General features: G+C 39.1%; 1 protein-coding gene across 1 annotated transcript in view; it reads left to right on the top strand.

Annotated features, from left to right (window-relative positions):
- Smurf2 (SMAD specific E3 ubiquitin protein ligase 2) overlaps nucleotides 1–23,498 on the top strand; it is an 87,101-nt gene that overhangs the window by 57,740 nt on the left and 5,863 nt on the right. The window contains exons 8-16 of the mRNA XM_048365221.1: nucleotides 957–1,159; nucleotides 5,312–5,396; nucleotides 6,653–6,811; nucleotides 10,511–10,706; nucleotides 13,162–13,265; nucleotides 16,280–16,394; nucleotides 18,182–18,360; nucleotides 19,866–20,003; nucleotides 21,852–21,972. Of these exons, the coding sequence (XP_048221178.1) occupies nucleotides 957–1,159; nucleotides 5,312–5,396; nucleotides 6,653–6,811; nucleotides 10,511–10,706; nucleotides 13,162–13,265; nucleotides 16,280–16,394; nucleotides 18,182–18,360; nucleotides 19,866–20,003; nucleotides 21,852–21,972 (1,300 nt within the window). The remainder of the gene's footprint in view (nucleotides 1–956; nucleotides 1,160–5,311; nucleotides 5,397–6,652; nucleotides 6,812–10,510; nucleotides 10,707–13,161; nucleotides 13,266–16,279; nucleotides 16,395–18,181; nucleotides 18,361–19,865; nucleotides 20,004–21,851; nucleotides 21,973–23,498) is intronic.

The raw sequence follows: 23,498 nt of genomic DNA, 5'->3' as shown, positions 1-23,498 counted from the left end.
CAATGTTTATGTAAACTATGATTTGAATGACATAAGAATAAGAGTATTCTGGTGGAAACAAAGTACCATTTCTAATTATTACAGGTGAAATGACTTTGGAAGATTATCAGTGTGGCAGAAGCCAAATGGGAAGAATGATGGGAAATTGGGTCTAAGGGTCAAGTTACACTTTGAAAACCACCACTCACATCTTCAAATATGTATGAATCTTATGTAAAATACAGTTAGAATCAGTATAATACTACTTAAAAAGACAATTGAGAGAGAGGCACTGAGTAGAAGCTCCAGAACTGGCTCACAAAAAAGATGTTATTAACATACTTATTGCTTGAGTTTCCTTGGTGCCTAGTTGGACTTGATTTTACCAGAGTTCTTGAAATCATATTTTAGTCCTTCTACTTTCTTTTCTTTTTTTTTTTTTTTTTTTTGGCCAGTCCTGGGGCTTGGACTCAGGGCCTGAGCACTGTCCCTGGCTTCTTTTTGCTCAAGGCTAGCACTCTGCCACTTGAGCCACAGCGCCACTTCTGGCCATTTTCTATATATGTGGTGCTGGGGAATTGAACCCAGGGCCTCATGTATACGAGACAAGCACTCTTGCCACTAGGCCATATCCCCAGCCCAGTCCTTCCACTTTCTGACATAAGTGACTCTTACCATAATATGACCTGTCTGTCTAGCAAACTCTTCCTTTTTTTTTTTTTGCCAGTCCTGGGGCTTGGACTCAGGGCCTGAGCACTGTCCCTGGCTTCTTTTTTGCTCAAGGCTAGCACTCTATCACTTGAGCCACAGCACCACTTCCGGCTTTTTCTATATATGTGGTGCTGGGGAATCGAACCCAGGGCCCCAGGGCTGTATGTATGGGAGGCAAGCACTCTACCACTAGGCCATGTCCCCAGCCATACTCTTCCTTTTTATATACCTAAATTGATAATGTTTTCTTTGTTACTCTTCAATAGACCAGCATCTGAATATTCTAGTCCTGGCAGACCTCTAAGCTGCTTTGTTGATGAGAACACTCCAATTGGTGGAACAAATGGTGCAACATGTGGACAGTCTTCAGATCCCAGACTGGCTGAGAGGAGGGTCAGGTCACAACGACATAGAAATTATATGAGCAGGACCCATTTGCATACTCCTCCAGACCTACCAGAAGGCTATGGTAAGTCATTTAGCTCAGAAAAAGAGAGAGTTTGGTTTGCTATTTCAGCTTGCTATGAAAGTCACAAAACAAATGGGAAAAAAAAGTTATTAAGGGTTGGGAATATGGCTTAGTGGTAGAGTGCTTTCCTAGCATGCATGAACCTCTGGGTTTGATTCCTCAGTACTACATAAACAGAAAAAGCTGAAAGTGGTGCTGGGTCTCAAGTGGTAGAGTGCTAGTCTTTTTTTTTTTTTTGTCAGTCCTGGGCTTTGGGCTCAGGTCCTGAGCACTGACTGTCCCTGGCTTCTTTATGCTCAAGGCTAGCACTCTGCTACTTGAGCCACAGCGCCACTTCTGGCCGTTTTCTATATATGTGGTGCTGGGGAATCGAACCCAGGGCTTCATGTATACGAGGCAAGCATTCTTGCCACTAGGCCATATTCCCAGCCCCAAGAGTGCTAGTCTTGAGCACAGAGAGGCTCAGGAACACAGCCCAGGCCCTGAGTTCAAGCCCCAGGGCAGGCAAAAAAGAAAAAAGAAGTTATTAAGCTGGGTGCCAGTGGCTTATGTTTGTAATCCTAGCTACTCAGGAAAACTGAGATCTTGAGGATCGCAATTCAAAGCCAGCTTGGTCAAGAAAGTCTGTGAGACTCTGACCTCAAAACACCAAAAAAGTGGCAAGTGGAACTGTGGCTCAAGTGGTAAAGTGCTAGCCTTGTGCCCAAAAGCTCAGGATCAGTGGCCGGGCCCTGAGTTCAAGATCCAGAACCAGTACCCTGCCTCCTCCCCCAAACCCCCTAGGTTTAGGAATTCTCTATAAAGATAAAAGTAAATATGGAATCTCCCAACTTCAAAGTCTTTGAGGTAGTTAAAAGACTACCCCACCAACTGTTTAATCTTGGGCTAATCAGTTAACCTTAGGATTTGTGTGTTTTTAATGAAGTATGATGAATACTTAATCACAAAGACATTGTGAGAAGCATATGAAATGAATTTACTTTGCAAATAAGCACTCTATAAAGGTAAAGGGTATTGTTGGTAAGATTAATTTTAACTCAGACCTCCAGTGTGATTTTCTGATCAAACATTGAGAGATCATATCAAAGGCAAATGGGATTATAGCATTATATAGTTTTGGTTATCTGAGTGGCTTGTAAATGACTTATTTTCCTTTGTATAAGATAATTTTAATCTTAAATTTTCCTAGCATTTTAGAATTTTATGTGGAAGATTATGTGAATCTTCTTTTAATTAAATCTACCACTTTGAATTGATCATAAATTGAGGACACTCACATATTATGAATAGTTTACTTGTTTGCTAAAGCTAGTAATCAAGTTACAACTTTGTTAATGGTGACACCTAATGACTAAAATTAGGAATTGTCTTATCTAAGTTGTATTTAATTTTTACTCTAGAATATTTTTAAAACTATTTTAATACATGATTCTAATTTTATTCTAAAATATATTTTAGCTCTTTGGCAAACTTTGTCTACTAACAGTGATGTGCCTCACAGATTAGCTTACAGCACAGTGATGATTGCAGTATGGGAAACAGATTAACCTGGCTTTACCATATTACACTGAGCATGTTATTTAACCCACATGAACCTTGACTTTATATTCTATAAAAAGGGAAAATAACAATCCCAGCTGTATAGATTTGTTGCATGAATAATGTATATAATCTCATTTGAAGTGCTGGACCTGTGTCCGGCATGGAAAGCACTTAGTAAAATTTAGCTATTGTTAATATTCAGACCTAAGAATAAAATATTTTTTGTGGTCTTGGAGATTACAAAGGATATAGTATGGAGTAGGGGTACTTTTACAGTATTTGTGTCATGTGGATTTAAAAAATACATATATAGGTCCAAGACTGGGACTCAAACTTGGTATCTGATGCTTTTGCTCACTGGCTGGTACTCTTACCATTTATTTGCCTCCAACTCCAATGTATTTTCTGTGAACCACAAAAAGTAGGTGCTAAAGCAGAAATTATTGTTGCTGTATTCAGCATTTTTTTTCCTTCTAGAGCTGGGGATTAAACTGAAGCTCTCTTTCATGCTAGGCAAGAACTTTACTACTGAGTTACATTCATAACCTCTGCAGCTGTCATCTAAAAGTAGTTTTAAATATTTTTACACTTGCAACTTTTTTTCTCAAAGTTTTAGCAAGGATTTATTTTATTATAACCAGGTTAAAATAGGGGAGAAATAGAAAAAGAGACAAACATTTTCTGCGGTTTGTTCAGCGAATGTGAGTTAAAGACTCCACATTGATAACTTTGCTAACTTTTTAATGTTTAAAATTAAGTTTACTGACTTTTTTGTGGGGCTTGGGTACTGTCCCTGAGCTGCTTGAGCCACAGTGCCACTTCTGGCTTTTTCTGTTTATGTGGTACTGAGGAATTGAACCCAGGCCCAGGGCTTCATGCATGCTAGGCAAGCACTCTACCACTTAGCCACATTCCCAGCCCAAGTTTGTTGACTTTATTCTACTAAAGAACATTAACAATAGTTTTATTGTCATACATCTTAAAGTTTCCCATTTAATTTTGTTAAAACTCATTCTTTTGCTTAAGACAAAAGAGAAACCTTTTAAAGATACTTTTTTTTTTTTTTGGTCAGTTCTGAGGCTTGAACTTGGGGCCTGGACACTGTCTCTGAGCTCTTTTTGCTCAAGGCTAGCACTGCCACTTTGAGCCACAGATCCACTTCTTAAAGATTCTTTCCTTTACTCTGACTTGTCTTCCCAAGGGCTTTGAGCTCATCATTTCACCTTGACCTTTTCTCCTTTGTGTGCACATTTCATCTTTAGCCCTTCCCAACTTGGTTATTGTTCTATCTTCACCTGTTCATGACTGTGCAGTATACCTTTTTTTGGTTAGGTTTTCCCAAATGTAGGCTTGTTTTAGTTTTGAGACAGATCTTTCTTGTCTAGGCTGGCCTGGAATTTGCTATGTAGCTCAGGCTAACCTGAATTTTTTTTTTTTTTTGGCCAGTCTTGGGGCTTGGACTCAGGGCTTGAGCACTGTCCCTGGCTTCTTTTTGCTCAAGTCTAGAACTCTACCACTTGAGCCACAGCGCCACTTCTGGCCTTTCTGTTTATGTGGTGCAGAGGAATTGAACCCAGGGTTTTATGCATTCAAGGTGAGCACTCTACCGCTAAGCCACATTCCTAGCCTGAAATTCTTAATGCTGTTTCTATCTCTTTGAGTACAGTACTAAGGAGGTGCTATCACACTTAAGCTCAGATGTCTGTAAAAATAGAGAGAACTGCTAGGCACTGGTGGCTCACCCTTGTAATCCTAGCTACTAAGGAGGCTGAGCTCTGAGGATCACAGTTCTAAGCCAGCCCCAGCAGGAAACTCCATGAAACTCTTAGCTCCAATAAACTATTCAGAAGAAACCTGAAGTTGCACTGTGGCTTAATGGGTGGTGTGCTAGCTTTGAGTAAAAGCAAGCTTAAGGACAGTACCTAGGCCCTGAGTTCAAGCTTCAGGACTGGCAAAAAAGGAAAGAACTAAGTTTGGGTATAAATTAGCATAATGAAAAAACATTAGCTTCCACACTCTAGAAAATTCAGAGGTAGGCAGCTAGTTCCTTTGAGCCTTTTGTTTCACAGAAGAAAGATAATTTCTTTATCTTTTGTCTTGTTTAATTACTAGTGTTGTAATAGTCTTGTTTCCTGTTTTCAATTAGCAAACATTGCAGCATGTTTAGTATTTTAGTCACACTATAAGTTTAGTTAGCTTTTAGATAGCTGGTCTGCAATCCTTATCACTATATGTAAAGTTGCTTCTTGAGAGAGAAAAAATGATTTGTGAGGCCTTTTTTTTTGGCCAGTCCTGAGGCTTGGACTCAGGGCCTGGGCACTGTTCCTGGCTTCTTTTTGCTCAAGGCTAGCACTCTACCTCTTGAGCCACAGTGCCACTTCCAACCTTTTCTGTTTATGTGGTGCTGAGGAATTGAACCCAGGACTTCGTGCATGCTAGGCAAGCACTCTACTGCTAAGCCACATTCCCAGCCCTTGTGAAGCCATTTTTTAATAATAAAATAAAATAGACTGGTAATTTGTGGATTTTACCTATTAGCATGTCAGCCTGGTATAACTGGTGATTCGGACAATCTGAATGTTTTTATTACAAGTTTTCTTTACTTTACAGAACAGAGGACCACACAGCAAGGTCAGGTATATTTCTTACATACTCAGACTGGTGTGAGCACATGGCACGATCCAAGAGTGCCTAGGTAAGAGCATATTTTAAGAATTCTGTCTGCATACCCATTTTATTTTTAAAAATATTTAATTTTAAAAATAATTACTAAAGTTGAGCTCTTTCTGACAGTTTAGTTTGATATTTAGTAGAAAGTACCTTTCTGAAGTCTGACCCCAGTTTCCCCTTTTAGTCTCCAGCCTTCTGCCCCTCATTACCCTTTAAAAAAGTAGGAGATAACATATAAAACAATACTCTGAGCTTCACCAATGGTAAAGCACTTGAGTCTGACCCTTAGGCCCACAAAATAAATAAGTAAATATAAAATAAGATAGTGTAGGTCAGGCATTGTGGGGCATGACCTCAGCACTCAGGAGAAGCATGTGGGAAGTAGTTCAAGGATCCTGAGTTTGAGGTTACCTTGGGCTACAGGAGAAGACTGTTGGTGGTAGAGCATCAGCCTTGAGCAAAAAAGCTTGGAGACAGCACCCAGGCCCTCAGTTCAAGCCCCAGGACCAGCAAGCAATCAAGAAAAAACAACCATTTAGGTCCCAGTGGTTCATGCCTATAATCCTAGCTAGCTATGCTGGAGGCTGAGATCTATCTGAGGATCTCAGTTTAAAACTGGCTCAGACAGGAAAGGCTGTGACTCTTATCTCCAATTAAGTCACAGAAAAAGCTGGAAGTGGTGCTCTGGCTCCAGAGGTGGATGGAGTGCTAGCCTTGAGCAAAAGGAGCTCCAGGACAGAGCGCAGGCCTAGAGTTCAAGCCTCAGGACCAGCAAGAAAATCGGTTCTTATTTTTAGGACCATAATTTCAGTAACATTTCTCATTTTGCTTTGTTGGAGACCTTAAAATTACTCTTGGAATGCACATTTATTTACACAGATTTCATGACCTAGTAAACAAAGAATTGCTGGGAAATTTTAGAAAACATTTAATTCGTTCTATCACTGGCACTTGTAAAACTATATTTTCTGTCAGATATAGTTTGTGTTGGCAAATACTGTGATGCCTTTTATATTAATTTAAAATCTATATTACATCAAAGCCCAGGAACTTACTAAAATTGTCGACTGTGTGATAAATTCTTCCTAGCCATTTATGGATTGGGTTTTGAATATGTGAGTTTGTTAAGCCATTGGGAATTAAAGATTCCAGCTAAACATCTCAAGTTCCTGAAACAATACATTTTCTCAGACTTTGTGGAATTGTTCTGTGTCATTTATACTTGCTTGGCTCAGCAGGCCCAGCCATGAGGTATTTTTTATTTTATATTTGTTTTTGCAGGGATCTTAGCAACATCAATTGTGAAGAGCTTGGTCCTTTGCCTCCTGGATGGGAGATCCGTAATACCGCAACAGGCAGAGTTTATTTCGTTGACCATAACAACAGAACAACACAGTTTACTGATCCTCGACTTTCTGCTAACTTACATTTAGTTTTAAAGTAAGTTTTTGAAACATTACATGTTAAAATATCAGTCTGAACAAGAGGAAATTTAGAGCTGTTTTTAATAATAAATATTATACTTGAACTTATACTTTTATTGACCAGACTTGATTTAAGAGTGTGACAAATTTTACTCTGACATAGGATTAAATCTCACCATGCTTAAAAAGAAACCAGCCCTAAAATGTTAGTAGAAGTGTGTGTTGAGAGTGCTCAAGTGAGAAGGCCTTTCACAGAGGTGATAACGTCACATGAGAACTTGAGGCTGAACAGGACATTGCAACACAACTATTATTAGTAGCTAACATGTCAGTAGCATTTACTATGTGCCAAGTGTTCTTTGTACTTTGCATATATTAGTAACTTCCTCATCGGGAAAACTGAGGTACTTACTGCCGTTGGTGCAGATGAGCAAACTAAAGCATAGAGGTTGACTTTTCTCTGGGTTGTGTGGCAGGAAGTGGTCAAGTCTAGATTCATAACCAGATACCCTGACTTTAGTCTGCTGTTAACCACTATACTGAACATTTGTGTATTATTTGCCTCCTTTTCTTTTCTATCTAGCTGCCTAGTGTTTTCCTAACTTCATTGTTTACTGTTACTTCCTTCTGAGAGGGTAAAGGGAGAAGGGGATAAAAGAAAACGTCATTACTAAGCAGTGTAGCAGTGTAGCAAAGAATGTGTGTATGTGCGTTCCCTGATCTTTGGCCTTGAATTCAGGGCCTGTGCATTGTCCCTGAGCTTTTTTGCTTAAGGGTAGTTTCTCTTTTCTTTTTTCTGTTACAAAGAAGCTTAATGTCCTCTCTAACCTAGTACTCCACTACTTGAGCTACAATCCTGCTTCTCGCTCTTTTGGTGGTTAATTGGAGATAAGCGTCTCACAGACTTTCTTAGCTGTACTGGCTTAAAAAATGATCCTTAGATTTCAGCCTCCTGAGTAGCTAGGATTGCAGGCATGAGCCACTGACTCTGGGCTACTGAGTTGCTGTTACTACATATTAATTTGCATTTTTGGTGTGTTTTAGGCCAATGGAATGTTCTTTTTGTTTTTGTGGTTTTTGAACCCAACTTAATTTTCAGAGCTATGGCTTATGTGTAGAGTTTCTTTTTATTGCTAGTGGTATTGCAATTTATCCATTTATCTATTGATGGTCATTTGGGTTGTTTCTGGTGTTTGGTTATGACAGATAAAAATATTATGAACATTCTTTGTATGGATGTGTATTCTCATTTCTCGTGAGTAACTAAATACCTAAGAAGTAGAATGGCTGAATCATAGATTTATGTATAATTCTCTCTAGCTATCCCTCCCTCCCTCCCTCCCTCCCTCCCTCCCTCCCTCCCTCCCTCCCTCTCCTCTCTCTCTCTCCCTTCTTCCTTCCCATCTCTTGTCTCTTTCACACTATTCTTTTTTCCTCCTCCTCTCTACATCCTCCCTCTCTCCCCCTCTTCTTTTCTCCCCTCCCTCCCTCCCTCCTTCCCTCCCTCCCTTCCTCCCTCCCTCCCTCCCTCCCTCCCTCCCTCCCTCCCTCCCTCCCTCCGCTAATCCTGGGGCTTGAACTCAGGGCCTAGGCTCAGTCCCTGAGCTTCTTTTTGCTCAAGGCTAGCACTCTACTATTTGAGCCACAGTGCCACTTCTGCCCCTCCCCCCCGCCCCTTTTTAATGTGGTACTGAGGAATCAAACCCAGGGCTTCATGTATGCTAGGTAAGCACTCTACTACTAAGCCACATTCCTAGCCCCATGTTTCATTCTTTATTTTTTTAATCAGGTGTGTGTGTGTGTGTGTGTGTGTGTGTGTGTGTGTGTGTGTGTGTGTGACAATACTTAAATTTGAATTTAGGGCTTCATGCTTATTTGGCTTACTTGAATAGTGCCCTGCCACTTAAGTGATACATCTAGCCCTTCTTCTTTTTTTTTTTTTTTGGCCAGTCCTGGGCCTTGGACTCAGGGCCTGAGTACTGTCCCTGGCTTCTTCCCGCTCAAGGCTAGCACTCTGCCACTTGAGCCACAGCGCTGCTTCTGGCCGTTTTCTGTATATGTGGTGCTGGGGAATCGAACCTAGGGCCTCGTGTATCTGAGGCAGGCACTCTTGCCACTAGGCTATATCCCCAGCCCCCTAGCCCTTCTTTTTTGTTGGTTAGTTATAGACAAAAATCTCCCAAACTTTCCTGCCTGGGCTGGCTTCAAAATTGTGATCTCCCAGATCTGAGAAGGTAGGCCAATTGCAGGTGTGAGCTGCTTTTTTCCCTACCATGGTACTGGGGATAAAAAGCAGGGTTTTGAGCTAGTGTTCTACTACTTGAGTCATACCCCTTGCCATGTATAACTTTTAGAGAAAGTGCCAGATTGCTTTTCAAAGTGAATATACCATTTTACAGTCTTACCAGTAGCATATGAAAGTTTCAGTTGCTGCACATCCTTGCTAATGTCTGGTATAGTTAACGTTATTAATTTTAGATATTCTAATGAGTATGTCATGGTGTATCATTCTGGATTTAATGTTTATTTCTGTAATCACTGATACTGTTGAACATCTTCAGTGTGTTCATTTGCTATTCATTTATCTTTCTTGGTAAAATCTTTGTTCTCCCTCTCCTCTTTTAATTTGAACTCAGGGCCTTGGGCTGGCTAAACAAGGGCTTTTCTGCTTGAATCATGCCTCTAGCCAGAGACTGTACTTCATGCCACCGAAATGCATATTTAAAAATAGCCAAATACATAAATATTATGGATATTTTGCTACACACAAAACACGTAGGCTTGTTTGTAATGTACTTCTTTCTTTATGTCATTAACTTATGCATAATTGCCCACATTCTTATGGTCCAGTCTAGGACAGGTACAGGATGATGGGTCTCTGCAACGATGTGAGTTCCACTCTTGTTTGGTTTTTCGCAACAATGCAAGTTCCATTCTTGTTTGGTTCTTCTAAAAAGACTCTAGATAACAAGCAGAGTTTGGCATCTGCCTGAATCTTAGAGTGAGTGATAGAAGAATGTATGTAGAGGAGTGGAGGACATGGAATTGGTATTGGAAGGATTTATTCATAGAAGCTTAGAAAGCTTCTTCTTTTTTTTTTTTTTTTGGCCAGTCCTGGGCCTTGGACTCAGGGCCTGAGCACTGTCCCTGGCTTCCTTTTGCTCAAGGCTAGCACTCTGCCACATGAGCCACAGCACCACTTCTGGCCATTTTCTGTATATGTGGTGCTGGGGAATCGAACCCAGGGCCTCATGTATACGAGGCAAGCACTCTTGCCACTAGGCCATATCCCCAGCCCCCTTAGAAAGCTTCTTTATGGATAAAATTTAATTATCCAGTTCTATCACATAAGAATTCTATCAATGGGCTGGGAATATGGCCTAGTGGCAAGAGTGCTTGCCTCGTACACATGAAGCCCTGGGTTCGATTCCTCAGCACCACATACATAGAAAACGGCCAGAAGTGGAGCTTTGGCTCAAGTGGCAGGGACAGTGCTCAGGCCCTGAGTTCAAGGCCCTGTGGACTGGCCAAAAAAAAAAAAAATTGGGGGGCTGTGTAATTCCAAAAAATATCAGGCTAATTATATGTTTCAATAAGGCTTGGAAAATTGTGTAACTAGGCTTAATTTTTGGTCTAATGCTACTTTAAATGTATATTTACAATCTTTTTAAAACTTAAAACATTTTCATAATGACATTTTTGTTTATACTTCCAGTAGGCAGAACCAACTGAAAGACCAACAGCAGCAGCAAGTGGTGTCATTATGCCCTGATGACACCGAATGCCTCACAGTGCCCAGGTACAAGCGAGATCTGGTTCAGAAACTAAAGATCTTGAGGCAAGAGCTTTCTCAGCAACAGCCACAGGCTGGCCATTGCCGCATCGAAGTTTCCAGGGAAGAGATTTTTGAGGTAAATCAATTCCTTCCTTCCTTCCTTCCTTCCTTCCTTCCTTCCTTCCTTCCTTCCTTCCTTCCTTCCTTCCTTCCTTCCTTCCTTCCTCCCTCCCTCCCTCCCTCCCTCCCTCCCTCCCTCCCTCCCTCCCTCCCTCCCTCCCTTCCTTTCTTGGATTTGAATTCAAGGTGTTATACTTGCTAGATATCACTTTATCACTGCAGCCTTAAATCTTATTTTTAAAAAGGAGAAAATTAAATTTAGTATTTTACTGTTTTCCAGGAATACTATTGTTGGACTCCTGTCTCTTTATAATGAGTGTCATTGTGTGAGTGTGTATGTATGTGTGTGTACATACACACACATGTGTGCTTGTGTGTCTGTCTGGGGTTTGTCTCAGGGTCTGAGCACTGCTGCTTAGCTTTTTCACTCAAGGCTGGTGCTGTACCCCTAGAGCCCCATCTCCATTTCTTGCTTTTTGGGCTGGATGTGAACTGTGATCCTCAGATCTCAACTTCCTCAGTACCTCAGATTAAAGGTGTAGCCACGTGCCTGGCTAAATTTCTTTTTTAATTATAGGAGGCAAAAACCAATAATATAGGGGAAACTAAGTGTAGAAGATAAGCTCTTATTGGGATGATGAGTGCCAGGTATGCTGATTGGTTTAGTTTGGTCTGTGCATTGCAAATGCTTATTTGTTATTGAATTTTAAAAGGCCATATATATCCATCTCATGTCTTAACTGTTCTGAAAGGTAAGGGATTCATAAGTTATTACTATTCATAAGTTTCATTACTATTGGACTGTTTCTTTAGTTTGTTGAAAAATCTTTCTGATATATACTTTTTAAATTTTGGATTATAGCCCTAATGTCAACTGCATAATAGGTGGTAGAGGTCAAAAGCAGGTATTTCCATCTCAGAAGATTCCTGGACAAGAGGAATCTAGGGACTTGATAATCCTTTTGCTAAAGGATGTGTTTTTCCGCTCTTAGAGCAGTTCCTAACTTTGTTTGTAGTTTTTTGTATTTAAGAATAATGTGGGGGCTGGGGATATGGCCTAGTGGCAAGAGTGCCTGCCTCATATACATGAGGCCCTGGGTTCGATTCCCCAGCACCACATATACAGAAAATGGCCAGAAGTGGCGCTGTGGCTCAAGTGGCAGAGTGCTAGCCTTGAGCAGGAAGAAGCCAGGGACAGTGCTCAGGCCCTGAGTCCAAGCCCCAGGACTGGCAAAAAAAAAAAAAAAAAAAAAAGAATAATGTGAATTGAGCCTCATTGTAATAGCTTCATAGAAATTTGACAATGAAATCCTTTTTTTGCATAGCTAGTGTATGCTAATAAAAAGCAAAAAAAGATGTAAAAATTATCTATGGAATGAACATCATATGAATGATTTTACCTAAATTCTGATTATTTTTTTAACATTTAACTTTTTTTTTTGTCTGTTGTGAGGCTTTAACTTAGGGCATGGGCACTGTCCCTGAGCTTTTCTGTTCAAGTAGCACTCTACTTTGAGCCACAGCTCCACTTGTGATGTTCACGGACTTTCTTGCCCAGGCTGGCTTTGAACCATGATGCTCAGATCTCAGCCTCCTGAGTAACTAGGATTATAGGCACTGGCACCTAGCTTGACATTTACTTTCTTCTAGTACCTATGACCTACAATTAGGTCAACTAATGTTTAAAAATTTGCTACCTCTTCCATAGTCTGATTTTAATGTTGAATGACACTACAAATTATGCATCTTAGAAATAAAATATGAAGTTTGCACCTTGCAGTAGACTTATAATATTTATTAACTGACTTCATTGCAGTAGAAGTCCCATGAATCCTGTTTCATGAAGTTTAGAGTATCTTCATAGAATCAGTGTGTTTTAAGCTTATTTTAATTTGTGGGTGATAAACGAAGAGTTTAAATAATAGCCTAGGGAGAACAGTAGAGATCAGGTCTGTAAAATAACAAACTTCTTTTCAAATGGTATTTCCACATGTTTGGGGCAGCGACTTTACATTATGTATCTGAAACCAAACAATTACTTAACAAACATAAAATGGTCTATCAAAAAGGTCTAGGATAGACCTATCAGAGGATCATAATAGCTCAACAGCTATGTACATATGATTATATAAGATGAGGCTAAGCAAAATGAACTCCAAGAGAAGGAAACAGGAGGATTTTATTGTTGTCATTAATGTTTAATGTACTAGGTGAACTTCCTTTGGCATACCCCAGGTGGTTACTGTATATGATTTTAGTATACTGGATATTGTATATATGCTTACCTGAACTAGGGAAGGGAAAGAAAAATGAGGGAGGGTGTAACACATATGACAAGAAATGTACCTTATTATGTAATTGTACCCCCTCTGTACATCACCTTGTCAATAAAATTTAATTAAAAAATAAAACAAACAAAAATAAATAGCCTAAAAGCACCTGGTAGTAACAATGTATTAATTGCTTTTTAGGAATCATATCGACAGGTCATGAAAATGAGACCAAAAGATCTCTGGAAGCGATTAATGATTAAATTTCGAGGAGAAGAAGGCCTTGACTATGGAGGGGTTGCAAGGTAAAGACTTTGATATATGTTTCTTTACACTTAGGAAATCTAAGTTGGTTTTTTTTTGTTTTTGTTTTTTTAACCAGTCCTGGGGCCTGAGCACTGTCCCTGGCTTCTTTTTGCTCAAGGCTAGCACTCTACCACTTGAGCCACAGCGCCACTTCTGGCCTTTTCTATATATGTGGTACTGAGGAATTGAACCCAGGGCTTCATGTATACGTGGAAAGCACTCTTGCCACTAGGCCATATTCCCAGCCCCAGGAAATCTAAGATTCTTTTTTTTTTTTTTTTTGGAAAATATAACTAAAGAACATTTACTTTGCACTAAGACTTTATCTGAGTACATAACTAAATTGTTTCCACCCCACCCCATCTTGAAGGATTAGTATTTGAATGTTATAAAATAGATAGGAACAGTTTGAAGGACTGGGACCAACATTAACTAACAATGAACAACTTCCATATCTAAATCATCATAAAAATGTTTAAGTAAAAAAAAAAAAAGAAACGAAAAAGATACAATGAGGGCTTTCAATTGAAAAGTTCCCCACATTTCATCTAATACATTCGATCTTGGCTAGAGTGTAACAAAATGGAAACAGCATCTCTGTAATATAGACTCCCACTATAGCACATTATACACACTTGTGTTCCAAGCCCACCCCCTGTGCCCTAATGCTTCCAACTCAATTATTTCCTAGTCGGTTGGGTCTGCCGACGAAGGAGCATGTAGATCTTTTCTTTGATCCAGTCTTTGTTATAAGGCTGGGACCAGTCTAAGATTCTTTTTGTAACTTCGCATGGGCACTTATTTTCTAGTACTTTTTTTTTTTTTTTTTTTTTTTTTTGCCAGTCCTGGGGCTTGAATTCAGGGCCTGGGCTCTGTCCCTGAGCCTATCTGTGCTCAAAGCTAGTGCTCTACCACTTGAACCACAACACCACTTCCAGCCTTTTCTGTTTATGTGTTACTGAGGAATCATACCTAGGGCTTCTTGCTTGCTAGGCAAGCACTCTACCACTAAGCCACATTCCCAGCCCATTTCTTTTTTTTTTTTTTTGCCAGTTCTGGGCCTTGGACTCAGGGCCTGAGCACTCTCCCTGGCTTCTTTTTGCTCAAGGCTAGCACTCTGCCATCTGAGCCACAGCGCCACTTCTGGCCGTTTTCTGTATATGTGGTGCTGGGGAATCGAACCCAGGGCTTCATGTATACGAGGCAAGCACTCTTGCCACTAGGCCATATTCCCAGCCCTCCCAGCCCATTTCTTGTGTTTTATAGAGAGGAAATCCAAACGGTTATATTGACACTGTGATTAGAGGAGTACTACTACCTTAGTAGTCCCAAATGGGTCTTATGACCCAGCAAAACTTTCTCTGAAAAGTAGCTGCATCCCTGACTGTTGGTATGGCTGGCAGGCCTGCATTTTTACCAGCTTTTCTTTAGTATGTGTTATTGCCTCCGCTTTACATTCTTAGGTATAGTTTGGAGGTATGGCTCAATGTAAGAGTGCCTGCTTAGGAGGCGTGAGGCTCTGAGTTTAAACTCCAGTACTACAAAAAGCAAAAACAAAACCCAACACTGTCAGGAACAGCCTTGAGATTTTTTCCTCTGCCTCTTGGGGGTGTGTGTGTGTGTGTGTTTACCTTGAATGTACATATGTGCATAGGTGAGTATATGTGTGTGTTTCATGATACATGTATGTTTTCTTGCAGAAGGCAACACATTTCTGCTATATTTATATACTAAGTTTAATTGATTTTTAGGGTAAAGGATTCTTCCTTTTGGTGGTGCTGGTGATCATACCTAAGCCTTGAGTATGTTCAGGAGAGTGATCTGCCACTGAGCTATATCCAAGCCAATCAGTATATTTCTGATAGTTATATATCCTGTCAGAGTTTTCTTTCAGGTTTGAAAATTTACATTATGAAGTGTAGGGGAAACCTTATAGCTCTGAATTGAAATGTTCTAATAACTGTCAACGATAATTCCTACTGCCCTATTCTAAATGTAATGTAAGTAAAATTGCATTTTTACTAAGTCTTATAATTATTACTTAACATCATATATGTTTATCTGTGCACTAGTCATTCTGTCACTTCAAGGTCTACAAATGGGTATTTTCTTTAGAATTAAAAAAAAACATCTTTTGCATTGTTAGGGCTTTATGGTTTCTATGGGATTATTTACTTATAGAGAATTTAATTCTTAGGAAAATATTTGTTGATGGCATTTACACATACAACAAATTAGTACTCTTAAATTTCTTTTTAACTTCTGCTATTAAGGTTTGGTAGCATAAATGGATTATAGCAGCAAACTTCTTTTTCTAAACATTCTGCTGTAGATCCTTCAGTTTTGCTTTTACATGTATTCTATAAACTTAGGAAAATAAAACAAAAACTTGAATTTTCTTTAAAGAAACAGATGCATGTAGACATACAAAGCATATAAAATATACAAGGTGTTACATGTATTGGAAAACTGCATATGTGGAAACTTATGTTTTTTACTCCCAACTTTTGAAGCATGACATAATGATAGTAATTTGGTTTAGACGTCATTATATAAAATTTTGAAATAATTTGCTAAACTAATTGTTAATGGAATTCCACTCCCATCTTTTTTAAATGTACTATTCAACCTATTTCAACCATAATATCAAAATCATTTAAATTTTCCCTGGTTGAAGACTGACAAGAATTACTATTAGAACACAATCTCTTAGGGCCTCAACTAGTGATATGATTTCATTTGTACTAAACTACACAAGTTTTTTTGTTTTTTTTTTTTTTGGGGGGGGGGGGGTCCTGGGGCTTGAACTCAAGGCCTGAGCACTGTCCCTGACTGCTTTTTGCCCAAGGCTAGCACTCTACCACTAGAGCCACATCACTGCTTCCAGCCTTTTCTGTTTATGTGGTGCTGAGGAATCGAATCCAGGGCTTCATGCATGCTAGACAAGTATTCTACCACCAAACCATATTCCCAGCCCAATTACAAATATTCTGTGCCACATCTTGTTTTCTAGGGAATGGTTGTATCTCCTGTCACATGAAATGTTGAATCCATACTATGGCCTCTTCCAGTATTCAAGAGATGACATCTATACATTGCAGATCAATCCTGATTCTGCTGTTAATCCGGTATGGTTTGTAGTTTGGATAAGGAAGTGAATTAAATTGGGTCCTAGAATGTGCTACAATGCTTTTTCGTCTTTAAATCTTAATGTAATTTATAGGAATTACTTGTTTTAATCCTGATCGTATCCTTTGTCTCTTCAATTCCTTTTCTAGAAAATTTTCTCAAGTAAATGCCTGGGTATATTAACCAGTTCAGGAACAGGGATATTTATTCTTTATGACAGCTCCTATAAAAAATATCAGTTGTTAGGGGGTAACAATGCTTGACAACAAATGTACTCACTACCTTACGTATGTAAAACCCCTCTGTACATCACCTTGACAATAAAATTAAATAAAAAGAAAACAGTTGTTCAGAAGAAGAAAGATGTATTTGATTAAAAAGTGACATAATAAAAGAACACAGGACGATGTAGTCATCTAAGGATGGATCAGGGCAAAAACTCAAAACTATCTGAGAAAACAAACAAAACAGGAGGTCTTGAGGTGTGACTCAGATGATGAAGGCTCGCCAAGCAAGCCCAAGTTCATTCCCCAGTACCAACAAAATCTCAAAGGGAAGTTGGGATATTTAATGATAAGCTTAAGATTTTATTTATTGCAGAAGTATAAGAATTTTAAAATACAAACTTCCAGCTAGCAAAACAATCCCTAATGATAAAATCAAGTAAATCCAATCATGTTGAAAAAGTTGAAGGGAATTATTCATTAAAGGAGATTAAGGGCTTCTTAGGGAGCTCACTACTTCCACTTGTAGTCTGTCAGTTCACATTTGTCTAGTGCTTCCTGATCAGCCCAGTATTGAGGTGTCCTCACCTACTGTATGCCTCATGGACACTCTTTTTGGAGCTGTCATTATTGTCATATTTCCAGAAGTCTACAGGCACTAATTAATTTGATCAAGGGAGCATAGTCAATGACTTGTGTCACCAGTCTGTGCGCTTAAGGTGTGTGGAATTTTGAGGTTCAATTTCTAGTTAGATCGGAAGTAAGGATGTTTAAGGTTGAAAACTTTCTTCCATAATAAAGGACTCAGTAGGAGGTGAGAGGAGAGGAAAAGGGCAGGATCTGTAAGTAGATTCATGAAGCTGTGATGAGACTGTAGTTTGAACTAATTTCTAAAAGATAAATTGTACCAAGTGATTTTGCACTGACTGTATAATAGGCTATTTTACAATGGTGTAGAGAATCTTGAGCATGCCTTATGAAAATACTTTATGAGCTGGGCACTGCTGGTGGCTCATGCTTGTAATCCTAATTACTCAGGAGGCTGAGTTCTAAGGGTTGCTATTTGAAGCCAGCCCAGGCAGAAAAGTCCCCGTGAACCTGTCATCTCCAATTTAACTGCTCAAAAATCAGAAGTGGTGCTGTGGCTCGAGTGGTAGAGAACTAGCTTTGAGCACAAAGAAGTTCAAGGACAGTGCCCAGGCCCTGAGATCAAGCCCTCCAACCGACAAAAAAAAGTGAATAAATAAAAATACTTTCTGAAGATTGAGCTTTGATATGATAGCCTAAACCTATTCTATTTAGTTGAATAGTTATTAAGTAGAAATTTGTTAATTACTAAGAAAACTAGCTGGTGATGGCTTTTGGCTGTCTTAGCCACCTAGCATGCAGGCTGAGACCAGGAGTATTGGGAGTCTTGAGGACAGACAGGGCCAGATAGTGAGACTCAGTCCCAAACACAAAAAGGAAGCTCAAAATCGATGCTGCTTAAATATTTACTTTTTATTAAAACTACTTTGATGGTTTTCTGAGTTAAGTATTTACATGACTTTTATCAATTTCAGGAGCATTTGTCATATTTCCACTTTGTCGGACGAATAATGGGAATGGCTGTGTTTCACGGACATTATATCGATGGTGGTTTCACACTGCCTTTTTATAAACAGTTGCTTGGGAAATCAATTACTTTGGATGACATGGAGTTAGTTGATCCAGACCTTCATAACAGTTTGGTGTGGATACTGTACGTATTACATCTTTTATGTGCTCATTGCAGTTAGATCCTGAGTGTAAAAAAAAAAAATACACTTCAAAACTATCGCAGTTACTTAAATTTTTTTTTAAAGCACAGAAAATATTAGGTGTGATAGGAACACCTAAGGCTTTGCCCCTTTCTTCTGCTTTTCTAAACATTTTACATTCTTTAATGTTAGCAAATGTTACTTTTAAGAGGGGAAAAATTGTGCAAATTATCCCTTATCTGAAGTCCTTGGGACTGGAAGTGTTTCATATTTTGATTTTGCCATATCTTGGAATATTTGTATACACTTGAAGTATCTTGGGGGCAAGACTCAAGTATGGACACAAAACTTGGCTTTTGTTTCACATATATATACCATTTATATGTAGCCTGAAGATAATCCATACAGTATTTTTAGTGAGCCTGTTTTTGACTTCCAGCTATCTATCACCTGAAGTTGGGGGTGGTATTTTCCATGAATAATGTTATGTCAACACTGAAAACGCTTTGGAGTTAGGAATACTTTAGGTTCTGGATGTTCAGATTGGGGATGTTCTTTATACTGTTTTCATATATACCTACAATATATTTCAAAATTATTCACTTTCTTCCCCCCTTTCCCTTCTCCATAAATAGTCCTCCATCTATGCATGTCTGTACATGTGTATAAATATGTATGTCTTTTAGGTCCAACTTTCATATATGAGGGAAAACCATACTCATTTTTTGAGCTTGGCCTATATCTCATCCAATATGTTGGCCCCCAGTTGCATCCATTTTCCTGCAAATGACATGATTCTGTTTTTCTTTGTGCTGTGGCTTTTTAATGAAGTAGTGATTGTTTAGGCCATACTTTAATGTAAGAACTAAGTCTGTTTAAGGAAATAATTAATTCTGTTTAGAAAGATAAATTGTTAATGATTCGTTTTACAAAAGCCACATACTACTTTTTCATTGGAAATGATTTGATATTTGGTCACTTGAGAGTGCTAGATTCTGATATGGCCTTTTATCTGAAGGCCAAACATAACTAAAGTTTTGCTATGTAGTGTTTCAAAGTCTAGCATTGTCCAGGGCTCTTTGTCAGATAGTAAAATGCTATCTCCCCTCCTCCCCCCTTGGTCATGGGACTTGAACTCTGGGCCTGGACATTGTCCTTGAGCCCTTCAACTCAAGGCTAGAGCTCTACCACTTGAGCCACAGCACCACTTCCAGTTTTCTGGAGGTTAATTAGAGATGAGTCTCACAGACTTTTCTGCCCCGGCTGGCTTTGAACTGCGATCTTCAGATCTCAGCCTCCTGAATAGCCAGGATTACAGGCGTGAGCCACCAGTGCCCAGCGCTGTCTATATTTTTGAAGGGTAAAGTTCTTGTCTTTTCTGCCCAAGGAAAGGTAGGATGATAGCATAGGAACTATCATATAAACATTTTAGCTGAATCTGTCTAACCTACTAATAGACCTCTAGTGTCTTTTTAGGGTTCACTTTTTTTTTCTCTTTCCCACCTAGGGAAAATGACATTACAGGTGTTTTGGATCATACCTTCTGTGTTGAACATAATGCGTATGGTGAAATTATTCAGCATGAACTGAAACCAAATGGCAAAAGTATCCCTGTTACAGAAGAAAATAAAAAAGAATATGTCAGGTAAACACTTCTGCGTTGTCAGAATTCAGAACATTGTTGTTGCCAGTCCTGGGGCTTGAACTCAGGACCTGAGCACTGTCCTTGAGCTTCCTTTTGCTCAAGGCTAGTACTCTACCACCTGAGCCATAGTGCCACTTCCACTTTTTCTTTTTTTGTTGTGCTGAGGAACTGAACCCAGGGCTTTATGCAGGCTAGGTAAGCTGCTGTCTACCACTAGCCCAAGTTTGTATCATTTTACAGTTAGAGTGAAGATATTTAAGAAGACTGTTTGCCTAGGGGAGGAAACAAAGGTGGTGGTTGGGAATGGGAAGATAAGACTTTCAGGTTTCACTCTGTCTCTACAGTTAATGTTTGATTTTCTTTATATATGTAGCCAAGAGTGTTACATTTCTAATTAAAATACAAGAATGACTAGGAATTTCCCCACTTACTTCCTTGGACAACTGCAAGTATGAGATAAAGAATCATGGTGTTTTGGTCTCCCTTTAAACCACCAAGCAGCAGTGAGGTACTCCAGGGAATATAATGTTAAGTAGCTTACTCTATTAAAATAGAGAACTATTTCTGCATGTTTGGAAAAGGAAATATGCTGATAACAAACTTGACAGATGTGTAAGTTGGAAAGGTTTTCCTGGGTAGGCAGAAAAATAAAAGCAGTTCCTTTATAGAGGATAAGATCTAGTCAAAGCAAAAGTAAAAAGCTTATGGTGGTTCATGCCTAGAGTCCCAGAACTCAGGAGGCTGAGGCAGAAGAATTGAAAGTTTGAGCCTCACCTGTGCTGCATAGTAAGCCATGTCTCAAAAACAAGAAAAGAAGGAAACGTGTCTTAGCCCACTTTTTCTTCGAGAGTTTTTACAGTTTCCAGGGAATAGGGAGTATTTATTCAAAAGTGCTTACTATTGTCTTTCACTATGTTTTTCTCATTTTGGATATTACTGTTTTTTTTCTCAACTTCCTCTATAGTCCTCCAAACATAAACAAATCACCAACACATTCTAGTACTTCCAAATAAAGCCAAAAAAATAGTCATTTTTATTCTTATTTTTGTCATGTATATTGTAGTTTAGGAAGACTTTTTTTTAGAGATTAAACTTTGGGCCTTTCACATGTTAAGCACATACTACTGCACTCTCGGCCCATAGAATTTTAACCTCTGATCTATATAAGCACTATTAGACTTAAAGTACCAGGAGTTTCTAGGATGTGAAGAGTTACTTATTGAGGCTGCTTTTGGTGGTGGAAGGTTACCACTTTTTATCTATATTAAGCTGCCTTATAGCTCAGAGGCCACTTCTCCCATTGGTTTGGGACTTTTAGACACTAAATTCTACCCCCTCGCCGCCAAGTGCTGGGGCTTACACTCTGGGCCTGGGCACTATCCCTGAGCATCTTTTGGTCAAGGTGAGTGCTCTAATACTTGAGCCACAGTGCCATTTCTGGCTTTTTTTGAGTAGTTTATTGGAGATAAGAGTATCAAGGACTTTCCTGCCCAGGTTGGCTTTGAATCAAAATCCTCAGATCTCAGCCTCTTGAGAGTAACTAGGATTACAGGCATGAGCCACTGGCGCCGGCTACTAAATTCTTTTTTATTCCTCAGTGTGCTTTTCTTTTTCCCCTCTGTTTTTATTCTTCTTTCTTCTTTCTCTTTTTCCCCCTTCTGGGGTGACTGAACCCAGGACCTTATGCATGCTAGTCAAGCACTCCTCCATAAGCTGCACTTCAGTCCCAATAGACTAAATTCTTGATGCTAGATGCTTGTAAAGTGCAATGTTACTAATGTAGAGACTCATAGTAATGACCAAATCTGAATATATAAGATAAAATGGAACTCTGCCCAATGTTTACAGGCTCTATGTGAACTGGAGATTTTTGCGAGGCATTGAGGCTCAATTCCTAGCTCTGCAGAAAGGATTTAATGAAGTAATTCCGCAGCATCTGCTGAAAACATTTGATGAGAAGGAGTTAGAGGTCAGTGCATTCATGTTAATGACATCATCTAGAACAACATGGAAAAACTGTGTATTATTTTGTTACTCATTTTTAGAGAGAAGTTATATTTATAATGTTTTCAAAGTTGTATGGTTGAATGCCATGTGAATTCTTATTCACAGAAAAAGTCTTTTGTGCTTTGCAGTGTCTGTAAGCATAACCACTCTTATACTGTGACATTCTTCTTTGTGTAAGTGTGTGTGGCAGTATTGTGATATTCTTAATTTATATTTTCTTATTTAAAAATATGTCTTATGATGTGTACATTCTTTCACTGTTTATTTCTGTTGCTTGGTATGTGGTTATTGTTCTGATTAAGAACTTAATTGGTCTTCACCATGCTGAAATTATGGATAACAGATTAAGCCCAGTTGGATCTTCAGTGAGCCTTGTTAGAAGGTACTGAGTAGACAAGATTGGAGAGGAAATAAGTATAAGGACACATTTCATACACTATAGTAAGTAGCTGTTCAACAGCTAATGGTCTTTTGTTTGTTTAAAATAGGTCTGGTTTTATAATTAAGATTTTTATCAAAAATCTGAATTTTCTACTAACTGCTTTGGAAAAACTAATGAGGCTTTCCCTGTACGATGGCACATCCTTTGGCTTTTTCTATATATGTGGTGCTGAGGAATCAAACCCAGGGCTTCATGTATGCAAGGCAAGCACTCTACCACTAGGCCACATTCCCAGCTCCTAACACAACATTCGGCAGGCTGAGATAGGAGGATTTTTAAAAATAGTTTATTCTACCAAAGATCCCAAGTTTATTTAATGTCCAAGGAATGTCAAAAATATTTGTCATGGGCTGGGGATATGGCCTAGTGGCAAGAGCGCTTGCCTCGTATACATGAGGCCCTGGGTTCAATTCCCCAGCACCACATATACAGAAAATGGCCAGAAGTGGCGCTGTGGCTCAAGCGGCAGAGTGCTAGCCTTGAGCAAAAAGAAGCCTGGGACAGTGCTCAGGCCCTGAGTCCAAGCCCCAGGACTGGCCCCCCCCCCCCCAAAAAAAAAAAGGTCATTATTTTAATTAATTTCAGTGTCCTTTCTAATTAACTGGCAACTGCGACCTGTTAGCAAGCAATCTAGAGATAGGGTTGACACAGTACTACCCCTATTACTTCTGCAATTGAGGTGGCAGGGGCCGTGTGAGGGAGAATGTAGCCTTTCCTTTGTGCATGAATGAGGAGTTTGCCTTCTCTCATCTCAACTCCTCTCAACACTAGGGTTTAGCTTGAAACATACCTCTAATCCTTTTAGGGTGTCCTCTGCCAAGTTCAGTGTGGCCTAGATTCAGTAATCTTCAAAAGCCTATAGAAGATTTTTTGGCAATTTTATTCAATAGGTTTAGGATTTACTATATATTTTTTTCTCCTGAGGAAATCCATAAATTTTTAGGAAAATATGTGTGTATTATTTTAATGTATTATTTTATTTAATGTATTATTTTAATGTTATACTAGAAGGAAGAATTACATAAAACCTAGGATATATGTTACAT

Source organism: Perognathus longimembris, chromosome 17 (assembly GCF_023159225.1).
Source record: "Perognathus longimembris pacificus isolate PPM17 chromosome 17, ASM2315922v1, whole genome shotgun sequence".
Classification (NCBI taxonomy): Eukaryota; Metazoa; Chordata; class Mammalia; order Rodentia; family Heteromyidae; genus Perognathus; species Perognathus longimembris.
The sequence above is the reverse complement of the archived record's forward strand: the minus strand, read 5'-3'. Positions and strand labels throughout refer to the sequence as shown.